Source organism: Hemicordylus capensis, chromosome 2 (genome assembly GCF_027244095.1).
Source record: "Hemicordylus capensis ecotype Gifberg chromosome 2, rHemCap1.1.pri, whole genome shotgun sequence".
NCBI lineage: Eukaryota > Metazoa > Chordata > Lepidosauria > Squamata > Cordylidae > Hemicordylus > Hemicordylus capensis.
Window position 1 is genome coordinate 236694609 of NC_069658.1, and position 27217 is coordinate 236721825.

Here is a 27217-nt window from a genome sequence, read left to right on the forward strand (position 1 = left end):
AGTTACAGGTGGCATTTGAGAATGCCTCCTTTAAGTCTCCTTTCCTTAAGGAAAGGAAGCTTCTGAGATCACCCGGCATTCTGTGTGTGTGTGTATGAGAGAGAGAGAGAGAGAGCGCTCTGGTCTTGTGGTAGCAAGCATGACTTGTCCCCATAGCTAAGCAGGGTCTGCCCTGGCTGCATATGAATGGGAGACTTGATGTGTGAGCACTGCAAGATATTCCCCTCAGGGGATGAAGCAGCTCTGGGAAGAGCAGAAGGTTTCAAGTTCCCTCCCTGGCTTCTCCAAGGTAGGGCTGAGAGAGATTCCTGCCTGCAACCTTGGAGAAGCAGCTGCCAGTCTGTGAAGACAATACTGATCTAGATAGACCAATGGTCTGACTCAGTATATGGCAGCTTCCTATGTTCCTATCCTTCTGGGGTGCTGGGCAGGGCCAGCCTTAAATGGCAGATTGGAGCATATGGGAATGGGGAGGGGGTGGTGGCAGAATGCACCACAGCTGCTTCTCCTCCTGCTGCTTCCCTTTGCTAATGCATATATTTAATGCATATGTATATATAATTTTTTAAAAAATCCTTAAAGACTCGTTTTTTTCACCCAAGCTTTTAAATTTGACTGTGGTTTGAAATTGTTTTAAAGTTTACATTTTGATTTGTTTTATTTTGTTGTAAACTGCCCAGAGACAGAAGTTGGGGTTGATGGTCTACCAATTTGAGAAACAAAATACACAAATATTTTAAAAGATGCTAGTGCTATCCTATGCATGTTTACTTAGAAGTACAGTACCAGTAAGTTCCACTATGTTCAGTGGGGCTCACTCCTAGATAGGTTTGCGGCGCAGGATGGATCCACTAGCTGGCTGTCTCTCTCCCTTTCTGGATCCTGCCCTGCCTTGCATTTCGACCACGTGCAATTTGCGCTAGCCATTTGAGAGTGGGCAGGGCTGTGCTGACGACACACGCGTGGGAAAATCCAAGGCTCCTTTCCCACGGGGAGGGGCTGAAGGAGGAGAAGGCTCGTTAGTCAGTCCTCCTCCGTCCTCCCTTGCCCTTCTAGGAATTAAAGGCACCATATACCCCTGACCAGTGCCTTGCTCCTGCCGCTTCCACTTCCCTGCCTGAGATCCCCTTTCAGTGGTCGAAGTTGTCTTCAGTAGGATTCATAGGGTACTGGAGGATGGTGGGGGAAGAGTTAAAGCGAGGGAGTTTGGCTTCCTAGAGAGGCCCATATAGCGAAAGGCGTGGGAGCTGGGGAAATCTCGCTTCCATCCTGCAATCTGGGAGGGATCCGGTGAGTTGAGTATGGTGGGCGCTGAGCTGGTTCTCGGCCGGGTGGGATTTGGGGAGTTGATCTGGGGGGCTGCTGCGCCTATGCAGCACACGGCTTAAAGCTTGCTTTGGCCGCTGTTGGGTGGGGATTCGGAGGCGCCAACCTTGCGTTCACATAAGAACAACCCAGCTGGATCAGGCCCATCTAGTCCAGCATCTGGTTTCACTTAGTGGCCCACCGGATGCCTCTGGGAAGCCCACAGGCAAGAGGTGAGGGCATGACCTCTCTCTTGCTGTTGCTCCCCTGCAACTGGTTGTATGTGTGTATATATTTACTTAAAATATGTAGATACCTTCCACTGCCGAAGTTCCTAGGTGGTTTGCAAGAACAAAACAACCCAAACGATTAAACATTTAAAACATAAATGAAATTTAAGATGAAAGCAATCAATAAAATTCAACTAAAACCATCAAAACGTCATCTAAAAAGCCTGGCTGAAGAGATGTGTCTTTTGTTGTTTCCTAAAAGCCAGTAGGGATGGAGCAGCCCTAATCTCAGTAGGAAGTGCATTCCACAGGCCAGGGAAAACTACAGAGAAAGGTCGCCTTTGAGTTGCCACCAGACAAGCCGGTGGCATGTCTGGTGGCGCAAGCAGGTGGCACATCTTGTCTCTGAGGCTGGAGGTGTAGGAGGTCGGTGGCCAGGGCGTCCAGTGATGAAAGTCCTCCAACACCACTTTCTGCAGTCTACTGGTCACGAAGGATCCGAGCCACTACAAATAGTGCCCTCAATCACATCCCAGCCAATTGCCCTGGAAGGATACCATGATCGACCATGGTTTTGGTCACAGAAACATAAGAAGCTTGCTGTCTTATACCGAGTCAGACCATTGGTTCATCTAGGTCAGTATTGTCTACACTGACTGGCAGCTGCTGTCTGACATTTCAAACAGGAGACTTTCCCAGCCCTACTTGAAGATGCCAGGGATTGAATCTGGGACTTTCTCCATGCAAACAGGGGCTGTACCACAGAGCTACATGTGAGTAATAATGGGGCTGTAATCACCCATCCAAATGCAAACCAAGACAAACCCTGCTTAGCAATGGGGACAACTCATGCTTGGTACAGCAAGGCTGGCTTTCCACCTCAGAACCAGCCTTGGTCCTGAAACAGCCTTGATTGTGCCAGTGATGATCTGCACCAGGATGCATGTATAAATCTTCTCAATACAGTCTGCTCTGATCTTTTGAAATGGAACAGCCTTGTAATCAAACTGCTGAATCCTGTGTGTTTAATAAGGAATGAGTTCGGTGGGTTTTACTCTCCATTAAATGTGCACATGGCCAGTCGGCTAGTTCTGGTTCTAATAACTAATAATAAAATCTCTAATAACTAGCCCTGCTGTTCTTTGCCAGTGCTGGGTGAATTGTGCTGACTGCAAATTGGATGGAGGCCAAGTATTACACATACGCATGCAAAATCAATCTCATCATGGGGGGAAAGCCTTTATCTGAAATAGAACTTGTCTAACAAAAGAGACTAGTCTGTTTGAAAGGAGCCTCCCAACCTTAAAAACCCTTCCAAGGCCTCTAGAGATGAACCAGTAATCAACCTCTATATAAAACACCATTCCAAGTCCATAGACAGAGAAAAGGGGAGATGGAAACCTCCACCTCAGTCCATGAAGGAAGAAGGGGACTGTGTTGAAAAAGCTCTTGACCGTGAAATCATGGGGAAGAGAACAGGAAGTGTGCTTTCTCTTCGAGTTGATCAATTATATGAACTAAATGCTAAACTAAGCTCTGGAATTATATACACTGCCCCCCAGCTTGATCTTTAAACAATAAATAAATGAAACATTGCGGGGACTTAATTTCTGATCTAAGATATGGTGTAAATGTATTAGTCTCTGACTACCTCTGATTCTTGGGATTTATTTTCTTTTTCTCAGGATGAAACTAAATTTCACATATGACTTTTATGCTTGCCTAAAGACTACAATAGTTTCACACATGACAAAGACTCATTGACACTGAAAGTCTAAGCAGTGGCAGCTTATTTATTAATTTATGTTTACATTTCTCTCTCTCTTCCTCCAAGTAGCCCAGAGTGGTGTACTTGGTTATGTTTCTCCTCACAATGTGAGGTACGTTAGGCTGAGAGATAAGTGTCTTGTCCAGAGTCACACAGAGATCTTCATGGCTTGGGTCTCCCCAATCGTCATCCAACACACTAACCACTATATCACACTGGTGAACCCTTCCACCCTTCTTGCCCTGGGATTCAAAGCAGCATTAGAGTAAAGAATCCTTTTGCTTGTGTTAGAAACTTCATTTGAGCATAGAGGGGAAATGGATTTGCGAAGTCTAGCAAGTAATGAATTGGGGAAGGAAACAGAAAAAGGCTCTCAAGCCATCCAGTCTGGGAGTGAAAGGGAATTCTGGGAAAGAACCATGCAGAAGATCCTGGAAGGAGACAGCATCAGCTCAGATGTCCAATGCCAGAGATTCAGGCAACTCCACTACCAAGAGACCAAGGGACCCTGAGAGGTTTGTAGCCAACTCCATAACCTTTGTTTGAGTGGCTGAAGCCAGAAGAACACACGAAGGCTCAGATCCTAGACCTGGTGATCCTGGAGCAATTTCTGACCATCCTGCCTCTGGAGATGGCGAGCTGGGTCCAGCAATGTGGAGCAAAGACCAGTTCCCAGGCAGTGGCTCTGGCAGAAGGTTTCCTCTTGAGCCAGGCAGAGGACAAAAAGTGGGAGGAGCAACAGGTGAGAGTGCTTCATGCCGGTCGTTTCCAGCAGCTTAGATTGTGTGAGATGGTCTACTAAAAAATCCCCAGCCTGGAAATTGTCTGGAAATAACCCAAATGATTCTGAAAGTGTGAGGTGAGCCCTCCTTGGTGGAATACAAAATACATGGGGGACACTAAATTTTCACAGAGTGAAAGGATCTTCCTGGAGATAAGAGCAGGAAGCAATTTCTTCTCAGCAGGCTGAAGTTCCGTGTTTGCTACTCAACCAGCTGCTGTGCTAGCAACGAAAGCTGCAGAGGCAAGGAAAGCTTGCAGGGGCTGCACCAGCATTTCCCCCTCCCTCCCCCAGTTGATAGGTTTTAGGAGAGAGAGTTGGATGCCCTGTTCTAGTCTCCTCCTTTTGCCCCTGTTGGGTGAATATCCCAGTTCCGAGATCTTCATGCACTTGGCTGCCAGAGACATTATAGGGCTTGGAAGAGAAGTAGAGATGTGCACAAAGCGTTTCATGTTCATTGGGGACGCTGGAGAGTGGGTGCATTAAGAGGAGGAAGGCAGGCAGTGTTCCCTCTAACAGGAATTTCCCGATGTTGTTGACTACAACTCCCATAATTCCCAGCCAAAGGCCATTGTAGATGAGGATGTTGGGAGTTGTAGTGAACTACATCTGGGAATTCCTATTTGAAGGCAGGTCTTACCTGCCCCTCTGTTGCTCCTCTGCTGCCCCACCACAGTGCTGTTGGTATTAAATGCCACACCGTGCTGCTGAAGTGTTGCTCCCAGCAGCCCGTGGGTGGCATCAGCATGTAAATGGCGTCTGCGCATGCGTGGATGCCATTTATGTACAGATGCTGCCCGCGGACTGCTAGGAACAGCACTGCAACTGTGTGGCGTTTAATACCGCTTCTGGAAGGAAAGTGTCTCTGGCTCTACTCCCAGCAGGATCTTCTCCCTCCCTGGAACTTCACCGTCCCCTCTAAGTATCTTCCAGTGTCCTCAGGCGGGCTTTCTTGGCTGTCGGGGTTCCAGTTGTGCAGTATCCAACTGAGAAATGTTCAACGGTTTCCCATTCTCATGTCCCTCTGGTACAAAGAAAAATCCCCTTTTCTCAGGATTTTAAAAAAATGTCTGAGTATACACTAGTCTGCTTCCTGATATCCCCACCCCACCAGCAACCTTTATTGATTTATGTTGATCTTAGCTCTTCTATTCTTTGTGTTATGAGAGTTTTATTTTTATGCTATTTTTAATAGGCCTGTTATGGCTACCCTGAGATGTTTGTACCGGAGGTGCAGAATTTAATCATCATCAAAAATGAATAAATACATTTCTTCCTTAATCCCTCTTATCTTTCTTTTGTTTCCGGTACAGAGAATGTTAGCAAAAGCAGCCGCTGATCTCCCAGAGGCCGAGAAGACTCTCTTAGACACCAAGCAGAGACCACTGTTTAGATGGATCATGCAGGAGGGTGATGTAGGCATCATCTCGCTGGGTAGGGATCTGTGTCTTGCTCCATAAGAACAGCCCTGTTGGATCAGGCCCAAGGCCCATCTAGTCCAGCATTCTGTTTCACACATTGGCCCACCAGATTCCTCTGGGAAGCCCACAGGCAAGGGGTGAGGGCATCCCTTCTCTCTTGTTGATGCTCCCCTGCAACTGGTATTCAGAGGAATCTTGCCTCTGAGACTGGAGGTGGCCTATAGCCCTCAGACTAGTAGCCTTCAATGGACCTGTCCTCCAGGAATTTATCTAAACCCCTCTTTAAGCCATTCAGGCTGTTGGCTGTCACCACATCTTGTGGCAGAGAATTCCATAGGCTGTTTTTTTGTTGTGTGAAAAAATACTCCTTTTGTCGAATGACCCCTGATTCTAGTGTTATGAAGGAGGGAGAAAAATTTCTCTCTTATCAACTTTCTCCACACCATGCATGATTTTATAGACCTCTATCATGTCTCACCTCAATCATCTTTCCCCCCGAAACCAAAAGCCCCTGGTGTTGCAGCCTTGCCTCTCCACTTGTGTGCTGGGAGGGGACATTAGTAGGAGTACGTGGAGTCATTCTGTGAGAATTCCCCTTGAGCATGAGTCGGAGACACTAGAGAGAAGCCTCTCTCATATTTTCAGTGGTTTCAGACTGTAATGCAAAATCAAAACTATGAACTTTTTGAATGTAGAGACAGATATGGATTTCACTCAGGCCACCGAGATGCCAAATGCTTCTAAAGCATAAAATACCTTCCCACCTCCTTTCTTTCCCTTACAGGCAGTGAAATGACCCTGGCGGTTCCTTCTAGGACTTCTACTCTTGGTGACCGAATGGAAACAGTTGTTGCACAATCACTGGATCAGGTAAGAGAAGAACCATTGAAGAAAGAAGCAGGCCTCACCCCTCTGCACCTCAGGACACCCATAGGAACATAGGAAGTTGCCATATACTGAGTCAGACCATAGGTCCATCTCGCTCAGTATTGTCTACACAGACTGGCAGCAGCTTCTCCAAGGTTGCAGGCAGGAATCTCTCTCAGCCCTATCTTGGAGATGCCAGGGAAGGAACTTGGAGCCTAGATGCTCTTCCCAGAGCGGCTCCATCCCCTAAGGGGAATATCTTACAGTGCTCACACTTCTAGTCTCCCTTTTGTATGCAACCAGGGCAGATCCTGCTTAGCTTAAGGGGACAAGTCATGCTTGCTACCACAAGACCAGCTCTCTTCCCACCCCTTTTCCTTCCAAGTCCCACTGTGGAGGCTTTGGATCCTAGATGAATCTCGGCTCAGAATACCCATCTGGATAAAACGCTTTCTTTGTCTTTCAGGGTCCGGTGACCTTGGAGGAGGTGGCTGTGTGTTTCTCCAAGGAGGAGTGGGCTCTGTTGGATCCAGGCCAAAGGGCTCTGCACAGGGAAGTCCTGGAGGAGACTTCTGAGCTTCTGGCCTGGCTGGGTAAGGCTCCCTCTTTCCCTTGGAAAGCAGGAATTGCTGCTGTTTATGGCAGTCTGTATCACTGCACTAACAGCAGCCCTTCTGGTTCTGGCCCAAAGCCCATCTAGTCCAGCATCCTGTTTTGCACAGGGGCCCACCAGATGCCTCTGGGAAGCCCACAGGCAATGCAGCTGGTACTTAGAAGCATCTTGCCTCTGTAGGATGTCATGGAGAATCAATTTGGCAAGTCTATGTCTTTTGGATACCGTATCTATTTAAAGACCCTCACCAAATGTATGCTCTCTGCAGGTCCTGATCCTGTGTCTAACTCAGAAGTGAGCCCCAGTGAAATCAATTGACTTACTTCTCAGTAAGAAATGTATTTATTCATTTTTGATGATGATTAAATTCTGCACCTCTGGTACAAACATCTCAGGGTAGCCATAACAGGCCTATTAAAAATAGCATAAAAATAAAACTCTCATAACACAAAGAATAGAAGAGCTAAGATCAACATAAATCAATAAAGGTTGCTGGTGGGGTGGGGATATCAGGAAGCAGACTAGTGTATACTCAGACATTTTTTTAAAATCCTGAGAAAAGGGGATTTTTCTTTGTACCAGAGGGACATGAGAATGGGAAACCGTTGAACATTTCTCAGTTGGATACTGCACAACTGGAACCCCGACAGCCAAGAAAGCCCGCCTGAGGACACTGGAAGATACTTAGAGGGGACGGTGAAGTTCCAGGGAGGGAGAAGATCCTGCTGGGAGTAGAGCCAGAGACACTTTCCTTCCAGAAGCGGTATTAAACGCCACACAGTTGCAGTGCAATAGGCAGTGGCAGCAGCAGCAGGGCACACCCCGAGCCTTGGGGGCCCCCTGATCTTCCGGGCCTGGGGACATTTGTCTTCCCTTGTCCAACGGATGCTACGCCCATGACTCTATTGGAACTAGCCAAGTCCTTCTCTCTCTGAAGTGTTGCCTCCTTAGGGTTGCCACATGTCCAGGACTGGCCTGGACAGCCCAGGAGTTGAATATCCTGTCCAGGATGTAGGACAAGTATCGAGCTGGACACAAAAGGTCCAGAAATTTGAGAAGGAAGATTGCTTTAATGAATTTTACCCATTTTTCTGATGCTTCTCTCCAGGCATTGGAACTACATGGTGTCAGTATTTAAAATCTCCATATTCTTACCCTCTCTGTGGCACCAGTGTTGATGACTGCCTAGCCTGGCTCAGTAAACCCCTTCTTCTTCCCCTCCATTCTGGATCATCTGTAGAGATAGTGGAGGTGGTAGCGGGCGTCTGGGTTTAGCTGTGAGGGATAGGGACAGAGCCCCCCTTTTCCTACTGGCATTGTTGGGGCCTCACTTCTCTCTAGAGCACTCATTGCCTGATGCAGCATCTTGTGAGGGCCCCTCTTGGCCCACAGGAAGTGTCCCCTGTGTGGAGTAGCAGGAAGAAACACAAGGAGCAACAGGCCTTAACACACAACAGTACTTTATTGTTAACAATATCAAAGATGAAGCTCCAACCCCATCTTCTGCTCCAAAATGTGCTATATGAGTTCCTAAACCTCTCCTATGCAAAGAACTCTATCTGTGTGGAAATGCACAGAACAGCTACCAAGCCCTTCCATGGAGCACACTTTCCCAGTACTGGCCGTATTGGGAGAGTGGGGTTTTCAAGTGACAAACTCCCACCCTTTGATGACTGTGTCCAGGAATTCTCTCCCATGAATGTGGCAACCCTATGCCTTCTGCAGAGCCCGCCTGTATTCAACGGAACCTTCCAGAAGTCTAGCCTTGCAACATGGGTCTTCTTCAAGGATAACTGTATTTACCCAAATAGAAGATGCATCTGAATTTAAGACAACCCACTTCAAAAATCCAGATTAAATCCAGATAACAACTGTATTTACCCCAAAGGAAGAGGACTTTGACTGCAAGATGACCCCCCTATAGCTACCATCAAAGAACTCAGGGGGAAAAACCTAGTCTTGGATTCAGGTCAATACAGTAGATGAAGGACAAAACTAATACTTGTGAACAGGAACAAGGCCCCAAAGAATAACAGGAACTGTAGTCTGACACGGCAGAGACCTGTCACGTGCTGTCACTGCTGTTGTTACTGAGAGAAGATTAGAAGAGTTGACTGGGTCCATCAAGGAGTGAGCCTGTGGATTCCGCTTGGCACTGGCAAGCTGGGGAAGGCAGAGCTCCCCCTGGGGGATTCTGGCAGGGACTTGAGTCCTGCTGCCTCCTTCGAATTTATGCACATGGATTCCTTGATGGGAAGTCAGGCTACTGCTCTGACTGAAGCCCTTTCCAAGCTCCGAACAGTTAGGTGGCTTCTCTCCTCTGTGGATCCTTTGATGGCGAGAGAGGTAATCAAAGCGGCCGAAGCTCTTTCCGCACTCTGTGCAGGTGTATGGTTTCTCTCCTGTGTGAGTTCTTCTATGGGAAATAAGGTGACTCTTCTGAAGGAAGTCCTTTCCACACACGGAGCATTTAAATGGCTTCTCTCCTGTGTGGATTCTCCGATGGCGAGTGAAGTTGCCACTGCAGCGGAAGCTCTTTCCACACTCCGAACACTTATACGGCTTCTCCCCTGTGTGCGTTTTTTGATGGCGAGTAAAATTACCAAAGTGGCTGAAGCGCTTCCCACATTCCATGCATTGATAGGGTTTCTCTCCGGTGTGGACTCTTTGATGGGAAATGAGGTTTATCTTTACCCAGAAGCTTTTCCCACACACTGAGCAGGTGTGTGGTTTTTCTCCTGTGTGGATTTCTTGATCATAATCAAGGCTTGACCTCTGACTGAAACTCTTTCCACACTGATATGGTTTCTCGCCTGTGTGGCTTCTGTAATACATGCCAAGGTGTGGTTTATTAGTTAAGATTTTGACATGTAAGGGAATCTCATTGTCTTCTTTGAGACTTCCTTCTTGGACTGGAATTGCATGGAAGCCTGCCCCTTCAGAAGCTGTGGTCTTCCTCCTCCTCTTCTGATTCTCTTCAGTTTTCCTTTTTGGTTGTTCACTCTTCTTTCCATTCTTCCTCTGATTACCTTCAGGAATAAAGAGAGAAACTTGGAGGGAGGAACGAAAGCCTCAAATCAGAGAAGCAGCCCAAATAACTGCAGTGTGAATAAGACCCTGAGGCGGGTCTCACGATCAAGGAGATCTGCCTCCATAGGGTTTGTGGGGAGAGCAGGCTAAACCCGCTCTCCCCGCAGACAAGCAGGGCGGCAGCCCTGGGCGGCTGGATCAGCTGCTCACACAACTGCCGGCTCCATTATGGAGCTGGTGAGGGCTGGGAGGATCAGGGGCTGCGTGGTCCCCGGAAGCTCCAGCATGCCCTGTGCATGTGCACAGGGCATGCTGGAGAGACCCCTGAGCCGGGAGGCTGCTTTTCAGCCTCCTGGTTGGGGGGTCTCCTCGTGTGTAGCTGCAGCTACTCATGATTGCAAAAACTGGGTTTGCGGGGCACTCGCTCCGCAAACCCGGTTTAAGCACCGGGCTACGTAAGTGGGTGACCCTCAAGAACCACCGGGCTTGCAGCCGAGTCCGATGGTTCTCATGGTGGTAAAAAATCGGGCTAGCGGAGGCTAGCCCGATTTTCTACAATCGTGTGAATAGCCTCCCTGTTAAGAGAGCAAAGAGGCAGCTTTTAATAGTGGCGATTCTCCTTATTTAGCAGGGAGAGAGCAACTGGCCCTATCCATCCCCAGCACAGCATCCCTCCAGTGACTGTTGCTAGTGTCTATCTTATATTTCTTTTTTTAGACTGTGAGCCCTTTGGGAACAGGGAGCCTATTTGTATCTCTGTAAACTGCTTTGGGAACTTCTGTTGAAAAGCAGTATATAAATATTTGTCATATTCATAAGACCATAGCAAAGACTGAGTGAAAGGGCAGATCCTGCATTGTTGGAATCTGCCCTAATCAAAGCGCTTCTGTTGATTAGCGTCAACTGGCATCCACTTGCTCCATAAGATGTGGATCTACAGAGGCATTTCCCACACACAGTTTGACCAAAATTTCCCCACCAGGACAACTTCCTCCTCACCCAGGCGATAGAATCACCGCAGCTATTTCTTGGCGGTCTCCCTGACAGTTCTCTCGGGTGGGTGACATTTAACCAGAAGAAAGGCCTGTCAGGAGAACTTGGCATCTGACCTGCCTGACAAAGGTTCCCAACACACAGCAAAGCAGCTACCTGCTGATCTCTCTCCTTTCTTGGAGGCCTCGACAAATGGGTCTTCTTCTTCTTCTTCCAGCCAGGAGGTGAGGTCAGGTTTGGTAACGGAAAGTAATTCTTTGGAGAAAATAAATAGACAAAAATAGTTCTTGTGGTTCTAACTAGAAGAAAGCTTCAGAGAAACCAAAACGGCCTTTCTGAACCCTCCGCTATCCCTCACTAACTTAAAGGAACAGGGAGAGATGGCAAGTCATCTTTTAATCCCCACACACTGGGATGCAACAGGCCTGGGAGTGGGAGGGTTGGGCTGACGTCCTGGGACTAGAAGATTCAGTCTGCTCCCAGGAGGTGGTTGTTTCCTCACCATGCTCTGAAATAATCCCAGAAAGGCAGCCATAGAGAGGAAGCCAGAAGAATCCCTCTCAGCCACCATTCAAACCCCACCCAAATGGAAATTTTCATCTTAGATTACACCAAGCAGGAGCCTCTAGTATCCACACCCAACACTACTAAACATGGTTATAAGAAGGCCACAAAGACAAGGCTACTCACAGTTCCAGTAAGTAGGGATGTGCAAGGAACCGGTCCAAATCGGTTCGAAGAATCGGTGATTCTGCCAGTCTGACGCCGGGCAGGGGGTGGGTGGCTCCTTAAGGGCGGGCGAGGGTACACTTACCCTTCCTGCCGCTTTCCCCCCGCCGGCACTCCGTTATTTTCCAAAATCCATGGGGTGGCAGCGTACCTCCCTGACGCCTCTTCCCCCGTTGTTGGCCAGAAATGAGGAAGTATAGTCTGCGCTTGCGCCTGCTGTCGTGCGCACGCACCTGCCGCACACGTCACGCACGCAACATGCATGCGTGACATAAGACGTGTGAGGCTCACGTGACAGTGGGCGCATGTGCAGACTATACTTCCTCATTTCCGGCCAACAATGGGGGAAGAGGCGGCAGGGAGGTACGCTGCTGCCCCATGGATTTTGGAAAATAATGGAGTGCTGGCGGGGGGAAAGCGGCGGGAGGGGTAAGTGCACTCTTCCCCGCCCTTAAGGAGCCACCCACCCATCCACCCCCGGCGTCGGACTGCAGCTCCGCGGTTCCGTGCACATCCCTACCAGTAAGGGAAGATGAATGTGCAACTGGGAAGATGATTATGCAGGTATTTTAACATGATCTTTAGGAATGTCCCTTTGCAGGATCTAATTGGGGAAAAAGTGACTCCTGGCAACAGAAGCAATTCCTGCTTTCCACATCCATCAGTCAAGGGAAAGAGGAAGCCTTACCCAGCAAGGCCAGATTCCCAGAATTCTCCGCCATGACTTCCCTGTGCAGAGCCCTTTGGGCTGGATCCAGCAGAGCCCACTCCTCCTCGGAGAAACACACAGCCACCTCCTCCAAGGTCACGGCTCCCTGGAAGACATAGAGAACATTTTCTCTACACTGGTAGTTGAGAAACCAAAAACCAACAAAAATCGTTAGCTAGGAAGTTCTTCTGCAAACTCCAAAGCATCCTCGGTGGTATTCAAAGTCTTCCTCGTGGGCAGCTTTGACCAAAGGGAAGGGAAAGAGAGAGGTTCTTTCTTTCTTTCTCTTTCTTTCTTTCTTTCTAATCAAGATTTTATTAATTTCTATACAGAGAATACAAAAGGCAAGGGGAAAATTGAATAAAAAAGATAGAAGACATCTCTAAGCTTCTATATATTGTGGTAAAATACAATTGAAAAAATACAGATTTACTCTCTATACTGTAAGAACTGATCATGTAATAGCAATCAAATTTAGGACTGGTTTATGTATTCTTGCAGATCTCAAAACGAGTTTCAACCAACTGACATTATATAATTACTTCAGTGCAGCTTTTCTTTAGTGAGTACATTCTAAAAAAGAGGCAGGGGGAGAGAAAAAGGAAAAGAGGGAACCTTAAAATTATTATCCTCTTCTAGGTTCTTTCAAGCCCAGAGAGAAGTGAGGCCTGTCTCTCTCTCTCCCTCCCCCAAATGATGTTTCTCCTACCTGCTCTGGTGACTGCACATCAACCGTTTCCATTCCACCACCAAGAGGAGAAGACCTAGGAGGAGTCACCAGGGTCATTTCACTGCCTGTAAGGGAAACAAAGGAGGTGGGAAGGTATTTTATACTTTAGAGATGTTTTGCATTTGAGTGAAATCCATCTGTCACTACCTTGCTTTTACGACGAGTTCAACGTTTTGGTTTGGTGTCTGAAATGACAGAAAACCTATGAGAGGATAGAAAGAAAAGTCTCTGACATGGAGGATCAAGAGAAATTAGGATGGAATGACCCCATTTGCCCGTACAACTGTCCCTTCTTAGCACAGAAGTAGAAGGTGGATGTGTAGCCCAGGGTCCGATTTTGCTCCTGGAATGTCAAGAAAGGTGGCTTGAGCTGTAAGGATTCATCTTAGTTACCCGGGTCCATGAACTGACAATTCTGTGTTGTACTTTGCTTTTTGGCCTGGTGAACTGTTTGGTGAAGTGAAGACCATCCTGCTTTTTAGATGGCTTAACACTGGTATTTAGGAAACTACAGAAGTTTCAACAACAGCTAGTAGAAGGGCTTGACTAATTCATTGCCGGATGAAAGTAGCATGCCCAAAGAGGGCCACAAGGTCCAGATAAGCAAGCTTCTTGATACATCACTTGTATCAATCTGGGCTTGCTCAGGTGCCCGCAGCAGAAAGTTTGAAAACTTTGAGAGGATAATTTCTGACAATGTTTTCAGTCATAAAAACTCAATAGACTATTTATTATATTAGTTAATATGAACAACAAAATGTTGCCGCATTTTCCTGGTGTGCCTGTGTTCCCTGAGCCTGCACCTGAGCACAGTGAAAAAACAAAGAAAGCCCACACCAAGAGCTTAAATACGTGGAAATGCAACGTTGTAAAAATGGTTGATGAGAAAACTGAAGAGTTCTAGACATCTTCCCCTCTCAGAAGCAGAAAGGGTTACGACTGCCTTGAGGGAGTATTCTTCCAGCTATAAAATTTCCTGCTCTTCTTGTTCAAGCCCTCCTTCCCCATCCAACACTGAGTTCCATGAGCTCTGCCCACCTGGTTGTCTGTTAACTGCTCTCTGAGTCCATGAACATTCCACTCCAATGAGTTACATTGGGATGAGGCTTAGTGGGGTTTATCCCCTTAGGCTCCCCACACCCTTCAGATTTTTGTGAAACTGATGTTTCTGTGGATTACCCAGAGTCTATAGGTGCCTCCGTCTAGCCCATAGGTGCCACAGTTATATAGCCAGAAAGATCATAACATTTCCAGCTCTTTACAAAATGGATAAAATAATATTTCAGAAATAGATAAAAGATATGGCTGGGTTGCTAGGAAAGAAACCAGCTAATGAGAGTTCTGAAAAGTTGGAGCAATTTAGTTGGAATATAAAGCTTGGGCGTCTGGATTATTTAGCTGTCATTCTGTATGCTTCTAGAAGATTCGCCCCCACTCAAGCCCCCAGTTTCCTTCCTTGTTTATTATTACAGTATTTAGCAGCTCTAGCAGTTTGCTCTATGGTTTTAACCCCCATCTTACTTCTTTGATTTATTACCTATTACTCATGCATCACCATGCTGCTACTTTTTGATGTCTAAATTCCTCGTTGCTTTCAATAAACTGCTAATTCAAGGACCTGACTTCAGTAATTTGATTCCCAATATTTCACTTGCCTCTCTTGTAAAGTGTGCAGTCCGCTAACCTGAAAGATCCCGAGGCATGCACAACATGCATGTGGTAACAGGAACACAAAAGCAATTCATGGCTTCAGGTGAGAAGGAAGCCAAGCTGAAACACACCCCATTGATCCTTACCTAGTGGGGTGCTACCTTCATCACCCTCCTGCATGATCCCTCTGAACAGAAACTCCTGTGTGGTGTCCAATGGGGCCTTCTCTGCCTTCATGAGATCAGTGGCTGATTTTGTTAACATCATCTGTGCCTGAAACAGCAGAAAGGCAAGAAGAACTAAGAAATGAATGGATGCTTTATGATACTGTCCCACAAATTTTCAGCCCCTGCAAACTACCTGGATCAAATTGCGCTCTTACCTGCTGCTCTTTCTGGTTCCTGTCCCCTGCTTGGCTCAGGCGAAAGCCTTCTGCCAGGGCCACTGCCTGGAAACTGGTCTCCGCCCCACATTCTCTGACCCAGCTTGCCATCTCTGGGGGCAGGATGGTCAGGAACTGCTCCAGGATCACCAGGTCCAGCATCTGAGCTTTTGCGTTTCTCTCTGGCTTCAGCCACTGACAGCAAAGTTTGTGGAGTTGGCTGCAAACCTCTCGGGGTCCCTTAGCCTCCTGGTAGCGGAACTGCCTGAATCTCTGACACTGGACATCTGAGCCGGTGCGGTCTCCTTCAAGGATCTTCTGCACGGTTCTTTCCCAGAATTCCCTGCCACTCCCAATCTGGATGCCTCGAAGGCCTTTTTCTGCTCCTTTCCCTGATTCATGACTTGCTGGACCTTGCCAATCCATTTCTCTCTGTGTTCAAATGAAACTTCTACCACAGCCCAAAGGTCCCTCTGTTCTAATACTACTTTAATTTCCAAGGCAAGAAGGGTGTCAAGAGCTCACTACTTAGACACACAAGGCCAATGTGTCTATGTCATATCTGAAGTTATTGTAGTGAATTATATAAAGAAACATGTGAAATGCAGCTTCTCCCTAAGGGGGGGAGGGGAAACAAATCCCAAGAATCAGTGTGAGCCAGAGACCAACTAACTTACACTACACATTCAATCAGAAACATTTCCCTCCCATCCCACTATCATTAAAAAAATATCAAGCTGGAGGAAGAGTTCTGTATAATTCAAAAGCTTACACACTTGAACATTTGATTCATACAACTGGCCAACTCAAAGACAAAGCATTCCATACTTTCTTCCCTATAACTTCACAATCAAGAGCCTTTTCACACAATCCCCTGCTTCATTCACATGCCGGGATGGAAGTTTCTCTCCGCCCTTTCCCCTGCCTTTGGTCTTGGAATTGTGCCTTATACTGAGGCAGATTATTAGTTTATCTAGGGGCGTCAGAAATGTTTTTAAGATTGGGGGGTTCTAGTGGATCGGGGGGGGGGGAAGCAGAGCACCTCCCCCTCTCCTGGCATTAGAGACAGATCGCTCATTAGACAATCTCTAATTCAGATAAAGGACCCCCCCACCCCGCCATATTGAGATTTATTTTGTGTGCACATGTGGCAATGCCTTGCCTCAGTACAATCTGCAGACAGTACAATTTACCCAGCACAGGCAGAGAATTTCACAACAGTGTATTTAATTAGCTGATAAGCCAGGCACATTTGACTAAGAGAGTCAAACCCCGCTGAACTCACTTCTGTGGAAACACACACAGGATTGGGCAGTTTGATTACAAGGCTATTCTGTTTCAAAAGATTAGAGCGTAAAAGGGTCCTGCTGGCACAAGCCATCCACTGGCACAACCGAGGCTGTTTCAAGACCAAGACTGTTTCAGGGTTAGAGAGCCGGTCTTGTGGAAGCAAGCATGAGTTGTCCTGTTTGCTAAGCAGGGTTTGCCTTGGTTTGCATTTGGATGAGTGACTACACGGTCTGCTGTAAGATATTTCACTTAGGGAATGGGGCCACAGCTCAGTGGTAGAGCATCTGCTTTGCATGCAGAAGGTCCCCGGTTCAATCCCTGGCATCTCCAAGTAGGGTTTTACCTGCCTAAAACCTTGGAGAGCTGCTGCCAGTCAGCATAGACGATACTGAGTTAGATGGACCAATGGTCTGGCTCTGTATAAGGCAGTCTCCTACGTTTCTATTACAAAAACCAGGGCAGACCATGGCATCCTGGGGCACCTGGCTGGGATGGGATTGAGCGGTACTATTTTTCAGTGGCTCTGATCCTTCTTGACAGGAAGGCTCTAGAAAGAGTTTAAATGGACAGCTTGGCCAACAGCATCCCACAAGATTCTATGATGTCCACCATATTCTTTAATATTTATATGAAATGGCGGGAAGAGGGCATCCAAGGGTTCAGTGTGGGATGTCATCAGAAAGCTGAGTCGAGTGTCGGGCTGGATGAAGACGAAGAAACTAAAACTAAATCCAGACAAGATAGAGGCACTCCTGGGGAGGAGACCTGCTGAACCAGAACTGAGTTATTTCGCAGTTCTGAATGGGGTCGCAATCCCCTTGAAGGAGAAGGTTCACAGCCTGGGAGTGCTGCTGGACCCAGCATTACACCTGGATATCCAGGTGTTGGCTGTGGCCAGGGGCCCTTTTGCCCAATGCACCAACTGAGCCCATTTCGGAATCAGATTGGTCTCATATGGTTGCCCACACTCTTTTCACCTCTCATGTTGACTACTGCAGTGTGCTCTACATGGTGCTACCCTTGAAGACCTTCATAAGTGTTACCTGGTACAGAATAAGGCAAGTCTCACGATCGGTGAGAAGTGCCATAAGGGGGTTTGCAGGGAGAGCAGGCTTAGCCCGCTCTCCCCACAGATGATCAAGCCTGCAGCCCTGGGTGGCCGGATCGGCAGCCCACCCGACTGCCGGCTCTGTCACGGATCCGGCGGGGGCTGTGGGGGCCATGTGGCCCCCAGAATTTCCAGGATGCCCCGTGCACGTGTGTGGGGCATTCTGGAGAGACCCCCAAGCCCGGGAGGCTGCTTGCAGCCTCCTGGTTGGGGGTCTACTCGTGTGTTGCCGTGCGCCGCGGCAACACACGAGCAAAAAGAGGAGGTTAACGGAGCACTCGCCCCGTTATCCTCGTCTTAGGGGAGGGGTATTTAGGGCAGCTCCCGTTGCAGCACACGATCTCCCCAAAGTGGGCTAGGCTCCCTTAGCCCGCTTCTGGGTGATCGTGAGAATCGCCTCAATGTGGCTCCAAGAGTACTGACAAATTCAAGATGTTTTGATTATATCGTTCCACTGCTGTACTGGCTACCAGTGATCCCTCTAAGATGTGCGCACATGCGCCTGCTCACAAGTTTTTTGATGTCCACTCAGTTAATTTTAGGTCCCACTCAGGCTGAATCAGAAAGACTCCACTCTGAAGGCAAATATGCACACACTGCCTTGACACTGCCGCCCAGAACAAAACTCATTCTGCACACAGATGAAAAAGATTAGAGGGAACACTGCTGGCTACACGTTACCAGTGCATTTATGGGAACAACTGAAGGTGCTGATTTTGACCTTTAAAGCCCTTTACTACTTAGGGCCAAGTTACCTGAAGGATCGCCCTCTCCACTTGAATCTGCCTGCCCTATAGGATCTTTTAGAGAAGCTCTCTTGCAAGTTCTCCTGCCACCTCCTGAAATTTGATTCTCAGAAATGACTGAGTGAGCCTTCTCAGTGGTAGCCACTCTCTTTGGAACTCCCTGTCACCTGATCTTTGGGTGGCATCTACTCTGGCAAGTTTTAAAAAGAATTTAAGAAGCTTCTATATCTGCAGGCCTTTCACAATATTCCGAGTTTCCATTGCTGATGGTTTCTTTTTAGCAGTTTCTCCCCTCCCTGTATTTTATTTAGGTTTTATATTTTTAAAATGATTTTTTTAATGATCACAACTCTTGTTTTTGTGTCTATTATATTATATTTTTGTGTCTCTTATGTGGCAATAGAATATTTCTCCCTTGTCATATTTCAAAACCACTTTATCTAACAAACAATGTGTTGCAATTGTGTGGTGCTGTCTCTGACAGTTTCTCCATTACTAAGTCACATGTGATACCGTGAAACAGTTTTGGATATTCAAATGGTTTAAAAAAACAACACCCAACTTTTCAGTTTCTATGAAGGAAATGAAAGATATCAGTTTTGGCTGGAGTTAAAGCTTTTAACAAGACTTGTGATAAGAGTACTTTTATGCAGCAAGCTGAGGTCAGAACAGAGGCCCTGGGAGGTAGGAAAGATAATCCTATGAAGGGTGCAGTCTATTTTGCTGATATCCTCTGACCCCTTTTGCAGTCTAGTCTTTTTATTTTTTTATTATTTTTTTATTTCTATCACGCCCCCTGCCTGTGAGCTTCTTGAAGGCATCTAGTGGGCCACTGTGTGAAACAGGATGCTGGACTAGATGGGCCTTCTTGGGCCTGATACAGCAGGGCTGTTCTTACATTCTTAATGAGAATAAAGAAACGATTAAAGGAAAGAATGGACAAATGATGTACAGTGTATAGTTCTCATGTTGTAGTCTCTTATATTTGTAACATATGTATGCGATGTATTGTTTTTATATTTGTCTGTAGTACTTGATTTCGTAATCTGAAATAATTTGCTTACTTGCTTAATTGAGAAGTGCCCAGGGACTTTTTTTTTTTGGTATGGAGCGGCATAGGAATATATCGAACAAATAAATAAATAAATTTATTGTTGCAGTGTTTGCTAGCCACTTTGAATCTGCAGACAAGGGCAGAATACATGATCGCAAATTAAATAAATAAATACACATATTGCTTTTCAACCAAAGAGTTCTCAAAAGCAGCTTACATAGCAAAAGCGAGTAAGAAAATGGTTCCTGGTCACAAAGGGGTTCACAATAATCTAAAATGAAACATAAGGGAGAGACACCAGCAACAGCCACAAAGAGGGCTGCTATGCTGGGCTTACTAGGGACAAAATCGTTCCCCCCTGCTACATATATGGGAGAGCCCACATTACAAGGGACCTCTTTGCCCATTTAGCATATGGGCCCTGCAAGCGGAGATTCTTACTTAGAACAGCAGATGTTCGCAAGTGGACCTGCAAACTTCAGTACCCAATATACCGCAAGGCTCTTAGACGTCATGATATCTCACCACTACTGAGCTAAGGGTACTTCTGATGAATTTATTTATTTATTTATTAGATTTGTATACCGTCCTTCCAAAATGGCTCAGGGCGGTTTACAGCACGGTAAAAACCGTTAAAACAAGTTAACAATCAAAATCAAAATATTAAAACACAAAAAAAACAATTAAACAGCTAAAAAAAAACTGAAACCAGGGCAATCATTTAAGGTGGGTGGATGCTAGAGAGGGAGCCCTTTTGAAGGAGGCACCCCATTTATGGAGTAGCATCCCCAGTAATGTTTGCTGGTATCATCACTATGCTCCTTTAAATGCCAGACGGAAGCCTTTTTGTTCAGCTAGGCTTTCTAGAAGTGTCTCTGCATTGTTTGTAGCTGACTTTTATTGTAGTTTGTGTTTGACTGTGCTTTTACTTGTTTTAGCTAGGAACATAGAAAGCTGCTTTATATTGAGTCAGACCATTGGTCAATCTAGCTCAGTATTGTCTTCACAGACTGGCAGCGACTTCTCCAAGGTTGCAGGCAGGAATCTCTCTCAGCCCTATCTTGGAGATGCTGCCAGGGATGGAACTTGCTCTTCCCAGAGCAGCCCCATCCTCTGAGGGGAACATCTTACAGTGCTCACACTTCTAGTCTCCCTTTCATATGCAACCATGGAATGGGTGCCCTCATACTAGGGAATTGGAACGTTCCCCTTCTTGTAATCAGGTTAGAAAACCTGTATGTCATTTATGCAATGCTCCTGCATAGGAATAGGGAGGGAAGACGCGACCAAGAGGTTCACGCTGACGAGACAGTAAATCTCTTCTGGAAAAGTTTGTATGGTTATGTGCAAAAAGACAAGTGTATCTCTTCTACAGCAATGGGACAAATTTTGGAAATGGACGTCGGACGTAAACCCCGCCCCCCATTACCTGATGTACCTTGTAATCCCTCATCCCCGAGTTACAGTACTGCCTGCATATACTTCATAACCTTGTGGGTTTTCAAATCCCTGTGTGTAAATCTTTGTAGATATAAGATGTACAAACAACCACTTTGTATATAATTGTGCTTTGGCAACGTACTGTATGCTTTGGTAGTTTGTTGGTTCAATAAAAAAATCTTGTCCTATGAAAAAAAAAATCTTGTCCTACTTAGCTAAGGGGACAAGTCACACTTGCTACCACAAGACCACCTCTCCTCTCCTTCTGCATGTGTGAGATGCCTGGAGAACATTTGTTTCGGATGGCTATATAAATATTCTATTATTAATTATTATTTGAAGTTGCCTTGCCCCGTGTTAGACCATTTCGCCACCTAGGTCTCTGTACTCTTTGTCCTCTCTGAGAGCTGCTGTCCAGGGTCTCAGCCGTCTTTCCAGCCCTGCCTTCCCCGGTATGCTGCCAGGAGTCGAAAGTGGCGTCATAAGAACATAAGAGCAGCCCTGCTGGATCAGGCCCAAGGCCCATCTAGTCCAGCATCCTGTTTCACACAGTGGCCCACCAGATGCTGCTGGAAGCCACAGGCAGGAGCAGAGGGCATGCCTTCTCTTCTGCCATAACTCCCCTGCAACTGGTACTCAAAGCCATCCTGCCTTTGAGACTGGAGGTGGCCCACAGCCCTCTGACTAGTAGCCATTGATGGACATCTTCTCCATGAAGTTATCCAAACCCCTCCTAAAGCCATCCAGGTTGTTGGCTGTCACCACATCCTGTGGCAGAGAGTTCCACAAGTGGATCACGCGTTGTGTGAAAAAGTACTTCCGTTTGTTGGTCCTAGACCTCCTGGCAATCAATTTCATGGAGTGACCCCTGGTTCTAGTGTTGTGTGAGAGGGAAAAGAATTTCTCTCTCTCTCCACTTTCTCCAAACCGTGCATGATTTTATAGACCTCTATCATGTCTCCCTGCAGTCGTATTTTTTCTAAACTAAAAAGCCCCAGGTGTTGTAGTCTTGCCTCGTAAGAAAGGTGCTCTAGGCCCCGATCGTCTCCTCTACCACTGAGCCATAATCTGTCACTGGCAGATCCATATTACACATGGATATTTACATAGCGAGTTGTTTTTCTGTCGTGGATGGGAGAATCCATCTTTGGGACGTCTACCCTTAAATGCAGCAAATGCTGCAAGACGCTGCCTGTCTGGACTCGAACCTGGGGCTTTCCCGGCAAAAGCCAAAGCAAACTTAAAAATAAAGATCAGCATGTGCACAGCAATTCCCACCCTTCGAGAACCAGCTCACCCCCAACTCACCGAATCCCTCCCAGGTGCGGAAATGACCCAGCGGCGCTCTCACGCCTGCCTCTACACGAGCCTCTCTAGGATGCCAAGCTCTCTGGCTTTAACCCTTCCCCTGCCTTTCTCCAGGAACCCATGAATCCTGTTGGAAACAGCTTCTGCTGCCACTGAAAGAGGATCTCAGGTATGGAGTTGGGGAAGGAGACAGCCATGTGGAAATACATGGTACAGCGTATGGACGAGTTTAATAAAAAGACTATGGAGAAGGTTTTTTTTATTAATGAGAATCTGGGCCGCTCTGAGAAGAGGATCTGCATGCATCCTTCCACATGCAGAAGGTTCCAAGTTCCCTCCCTGGCAGCATCTCCAAGAGCGGGCTGAGAGAGATTCCAGCCTGCAACCTTAGAGAATTGCTGCCAGTCTGTGTAGACAATACTGAGTGAGATGGACCTATGGTCTGACTCAGTATACGGCAGCTTCCTATGTAAGTTTGCCTATCAGAAAGAACACTGGGTGAAATGTCTTTATATATAAATAAAGATTGGCTTGCTGTGGTGTGAGGCTATAGGGGGAGCTGGGAGGGGAGGTTGGAGGATATTGCATAGACACATCTGCAAAGAATGACTGAAAAAAATGATGTGCCCTATATTTTTATATTTGCTGAATAGCAGAGACTTTATCTTTGGGAAATATGGGAACTGATGTTCAATATTTATTTATTTGAAATATTTACTCCGCACCATTCCGGTGAACTTAGTGACTGGAGTAATATTGACTGGTGTTCAGTATTTATTGTTTATTTGTTTAAAACATTTATACCCCCTCCCTCCAATACATTACTGCTTGGGGCCACTTACAACATTAATAAAATAGGTACAATATAGAACAATAAAAATTAATAAAAGTTTAAAAGTTAAAAGACCAGGCTAAAACCACATTTAAACTATACAAAATTTAAAAAATTCAAATTAAAAATTATAAATAAAAAGCTAAAAATGAAAAAACCTACCAGATATGAGTAGTTTCTGAATGAGCTGGATGAGTTCTTTGGATTGGTCTTCACGGCGGAGGATACTGACCATATACCCTCTCCAGAATTGAACTTTTCAGATTTAGCGGCTGAAGAAATGGGTCAGTTTGAGGTGACAAGGGAAGATGTTCTAAACTGTCTTGAAAAACTAAACATTAACAAATCTCCAGGGCCAGATGGCATCCATCCAAGAGTTCTGAAAGAACTCAAATGTGAAGTTTCCAATCTCCTACCAAAGATATGTAACTTGTCCCTACAATCAGGCTCTGTATCAGAGGACTGCAAAGTAGTTCATGTAACTCCTATTCTCAAAAAGGGATCCAGGGGGGAGCTGGGAAACTACAGCTGGTTAGCTTAACTTCTGCGGTGGGCAAATTGATAGAAAGCATACTTAAGGACAAAATTGTTAAACATGCAGAAGACCAGGCCTTGTTGAAGGAGAACCAGCATGGCTTCTGCAAGGACAAGCCTTGCCTCACCAAGCTTTTGGAGTTCTTTGAGAGTGTCAACAGGCATATGGATAAAGGTGATCCGGTTGACATAGTATACTTGGACTTCCAAAATGTTCTTGACAAGGTTCCCCACCAAAGGCTCTTGAGTCATGGAATAAGGGGACAGGTTCATGCGTGGATCGGTAACTGGTTGAAGGACAGGAAACAGAGTAGGAATAAATGGACACTTTTCACAATGCGGGGAGGTAGGAAGTGGGGTTCCCCAGGTATCAGTACTGGGACTAGTGTTCTTTAACTTGTTCATAAATGATCTAGAAGTTGGGGTAAGCAGTGGCCAAATTTGCAAATGACACCAAGCTGAAGAGCCAGCATGGTGGAGTGGTTAGAGTGTTAGACTTGGACTGGGGAGACCAGAGACCAAGATAAAGTCTCTGCTAATCCCCATTCAGCCATGAAACTCACTGGGTGACTCTGGGCCAGTCATGTATCTCTCAGCCTAACCTACCTCACTGGGTTGTTGTGATGGTGCACATAACCATGTACTCTGGGCTCCTTGGAGGAAGAGCGGGATAGAAATGTAAATTTTCAAATTTATTTTCTTTAAACTAGGGTAGTGAAATCCAAAATAGATTGTGAGGAGCTGCAAAAAGATCTCTCCCACCAGGGGGAGCGGGCAACAAAATGGCAACTGCGGTTCAATGTAAGCAAGTGTAAAGTGATACACATTGGGGCAATTTTTCTCCCTCTCTCACAACACTAGAAAAGGGCTGGGAAATTTAGGATTGACAAGAGGAAGTGCTTTTTCACACAGTGCATAATTAATCTATGGAGTTCTTTGCCATGGGATGTGGTGATGTCCACCAGCTTGGATGGCTTTAAAGGGGGCTTAGACAAATTCATGATAGACAGGTCTATCAATGGCTACTAGTCTGATGGCTGTGGGCCATCTTCAGCCTAAGAGGCAAGATGCCTCCCAATCCCAGTTGCAGGGGAGCAACAGCAGGAGAGGGGGCATACACATACCTCTTGCCTGTGGCTCCCCGGAGGTATCTGGTGGGCCACTGTGTGAAACAGGATGCTGGACAAGATGGGCCTTGGGCCTGATCCAGCAGGGATCGTCCAGGCAGAAACTCAACACTTGTGGCTTGCCCAATCACTTGCTACATACCCACCCTATAAACTTTTCCTTGACACATCTGTACAAGGCACAGTGCTCCCACATCACAGCAAGGAGTGCAGTGCGTTACATGCAGAAATTCTACAGGTGCAGCCACTTTTCCAATCTCTTTCTGCAGATGCATTGGATGGATTTCTCCTGAAGCATCATGAGAAAAACATAGGAAGCTGCCTTCTCCTGAGTCAGACCCTTGGTCCATCTAGTGCGGTAATGCCTGCATACAGACCGGCAGTGGCTTCGCCAAGGTTGCAGGCAGGAGTCTCTCCCAGTGCTGCCAGGAGAGGCTGCCAGGGATTGAACCTGGAACATTTTTGCATTGCAAAGCAGATGCTCTACCACTGAACTACAGTTGCTATCTGGAATTTTTCTGCCCTTAATACATCGGTAGCTGCTTTCTACCAAGTCAGACCTACAAGGAATAGTGCTTCCCTACAATGCCAGGTACGAAACTGGATATCCAGTTTAAACTGTTTTAATACTTTGAACCTTGTTTTAAGTTTTACGTTGTTTTAATCCTTAAAATTTGTATTAATTATGTTTTTATTGTAAACTCTCTCTCTCTCTCTCTCTCTCTCTAATTTCGGTAATAGACCAGAAAATAGAAAGAAGAAAATAAAACAACATCATATAAAATTGAAACGAGCTTTATGTAATATAACAAAACCTAGCCATTTTGGTACTATTCCTCATATTTAAATTAGACAGAAAAAGATTTAAATAAAATTCATCGGGATGATCAGGAAAATTTGCCAGTGGCGGGGGGGGGGTGGATTAATATTAAAAAAACATCCCTATAGAAATCACAATATAAAATGGCATGTGCGGTAGTTTCAACAGCAAACAAGAAAAAAACTGGGGGAACATGGGTAATAGAGGCAAAAACTATATCACAAAACCCATGAACAAGGACAAAAGCAATGATAACAGAGGCACAACGCAGGTAGTGACCAAATTAAACATGGAATAACAAATCCCCACAAGCACCCATATTATGACAATAAATGAATACAGTGATAAGGGCTAAACAAGCCCCACACGATAAAGAATGTTGAACTGGCAACAGTCACTGGGATGCTGGTCATAAACGATGATGGATTAGCTGTCTCATTCCAAATGAATGCATCTTCCAAAGAGGACATGAACAAATTGGCCACATTGGGGGCTACAGAACTACCCATAGCAACACCCTCGATTTGGAAATAAAATTGGTCATCAAACCCAAAATAGTTCTTCTCAAAAATGAGGTCCACTAATTCCATTTTTTAATGAGATTTTTATGTATAAGCGTTTCATTGATGACACCTTAATCATATTTACTGATGCCACACTGTTTCAGTCATTTTTGGGGTGGATCAATGAACTTCACACCAATATCAAATTTACCAGTAATTCCAGCCAGCACGTGGTTCCATTCTTGGATACCAATATTTGGGTGAATAAAGAACATAAGTTGAGTTTCTCTTTATACAGGAAATCTATAGATAGGAACACATTTCTTCACTATGACCCTTGGCACCCTGGACATTTAAAGGACAATCTTCCCTTTGGCCAGTTTTTACGGGTCAAAAGAAATTCAACAGATATTATATATTACCATAGGGGAAGCTGATTTGCTATCTTCACAATTGGTTAATAGGGGATATCTGAAGGAAGTTATACATAGAGCAAAGATTAGAGCAGATACCACTAGACGAAGTGAGTTATTGCAGGATGCCCCGAATAAACACCTGGACCATTTGATCTGGTCTATAGATTACACTCCATTATCTTATCAGATCACAAAGATTATCTATAGATATTGGCATCTTGTTTCTGATATCCCTGGTTGCAAAAAAAAAAAACCAAAAAAAAAACCATGGTGGCCTTTAGAAAAACCAAGAGTCTAAGAAATTTTTTGACTCACTCAGACTTTACAGTAAGACCACCAGTGAGTAGGGCTGCACAAGGTTTCCACCCCTGTGGGAGTTGTGCAGTTTGTTCGTTCAGCCTTCCCACCACTGAATATTGGGACCGGGGTCTGAAGAAACATGTTAGCTTAAATTTTTTTGCTAACTGTAAGACGAAAGGGACTGTTTATGTCATAGTGTGTCCATGTAATCTGTGGTATATTGGGAGCACTATAAGACCTGTTAAGACCCGTGTTCTTGAACACAGATCTAGGCTCAAGCAGAATATATTAGATGCCCCACTAGTGCCACATTTTGTCGAGAAATCTCACTCACCTGATGATTTCAAGTTTTTTGTGCTGTTTAAATTTACACCTAGGTCCTTCGACAAACAAGATAAGCAGAGGATCCTTCTTCAAAAAGAATCATTTTTTATTCACAAGTTCAATACATGTATACCCAATGGGTTAAATGTTAATTGTGACTTCTCCTGTTTCCTTTAAATAATTAAATTACAAAGAAAGGGATATTAA

General features: G+C 45.8%; 2 protein-coding genes across 9 annotated transcripts; one reads left to right on the top strand and one right to left on the bottom strand.

Annotated features, from left to right (window-relative positions):
* Nucleotides 1-1232: 1232 nt before the first annotated feature.
* LOC128341971 (zinc finger protein 202-like) lies at nt 1233-21029 on the top strand. 4 transcript variants are annotated; one of them, XM_053288703.1, is made up of 7 exons: nt 1233-1290; nt 3221-4045; nt 5398-5518; nt 6290-6375; nt 6839-6965; nt 7254-7314; nt 13086-14790. In XM_053288703.1, exons 2-6 carry the CDS (start codon nt 3935-3937, stop codon nt 7301-7303), a joined length of 495 nt encoding a protein of 164 aa, XP_053144678.1. In that variant the 5' UTR covers nt 1233-1290; nt 3221-3934; the 3' UTR covers nt 7304-7314; nt 13086-14790. The 4 variants fall into 4 exon arrangements, with proteins under 4 accessions (XP_053144678.1, XP_053144679.1, XP_053144680.1 ...); XM_053288704.1 differs by lacking the exon at nt 13086-14790 and adding an exon at nt 12339-12492; XM_053288705.1 differs by lacking the exon at nt 7254-7314.
* Nucleotides 8429-27145, bottom strand: LOC128341959 (zinc finger protein 154-like). Of its 5 annotated transcripts, none has more exons than XM_053288672.1 (7): nt 27021-27145; nt 15209-15823; nt 14973-15099; nt 13156-13241; nt 12426-12552; nt 11165-11263; nt 8429-10014 (listed from the first exon to the last, which is right to left on the bottom strand). In XM_053288672.1, exons 2-7 carry the CDS (start codon nt 15632-15634, stop codon nt 8981-8983), a joined length of 1899 nt encoding a protein of 632 aa, XP_053144647.1. In that variant the 5' UTR covers nt 15635-15823; nt 27021-27145; the 3' UTR covers nt 8429-8980. The 5 variants fall into 5 exon arrangements, with proteins under 5 accessions (XP_053144647.1, XP_053144648.1, XP_053144646.1 ...); XM_053288673.1 differs by lacking the exon at nt 27021-27145 and adding an exon at nt 23149-23180; XM_053288671.1 differs by lacking the exon at nt 27021-27145 and adding an exon at nt 22155-22202.
* Between the last annotated feature and the right edge of the window lie 72 nt (nt 27146-27217).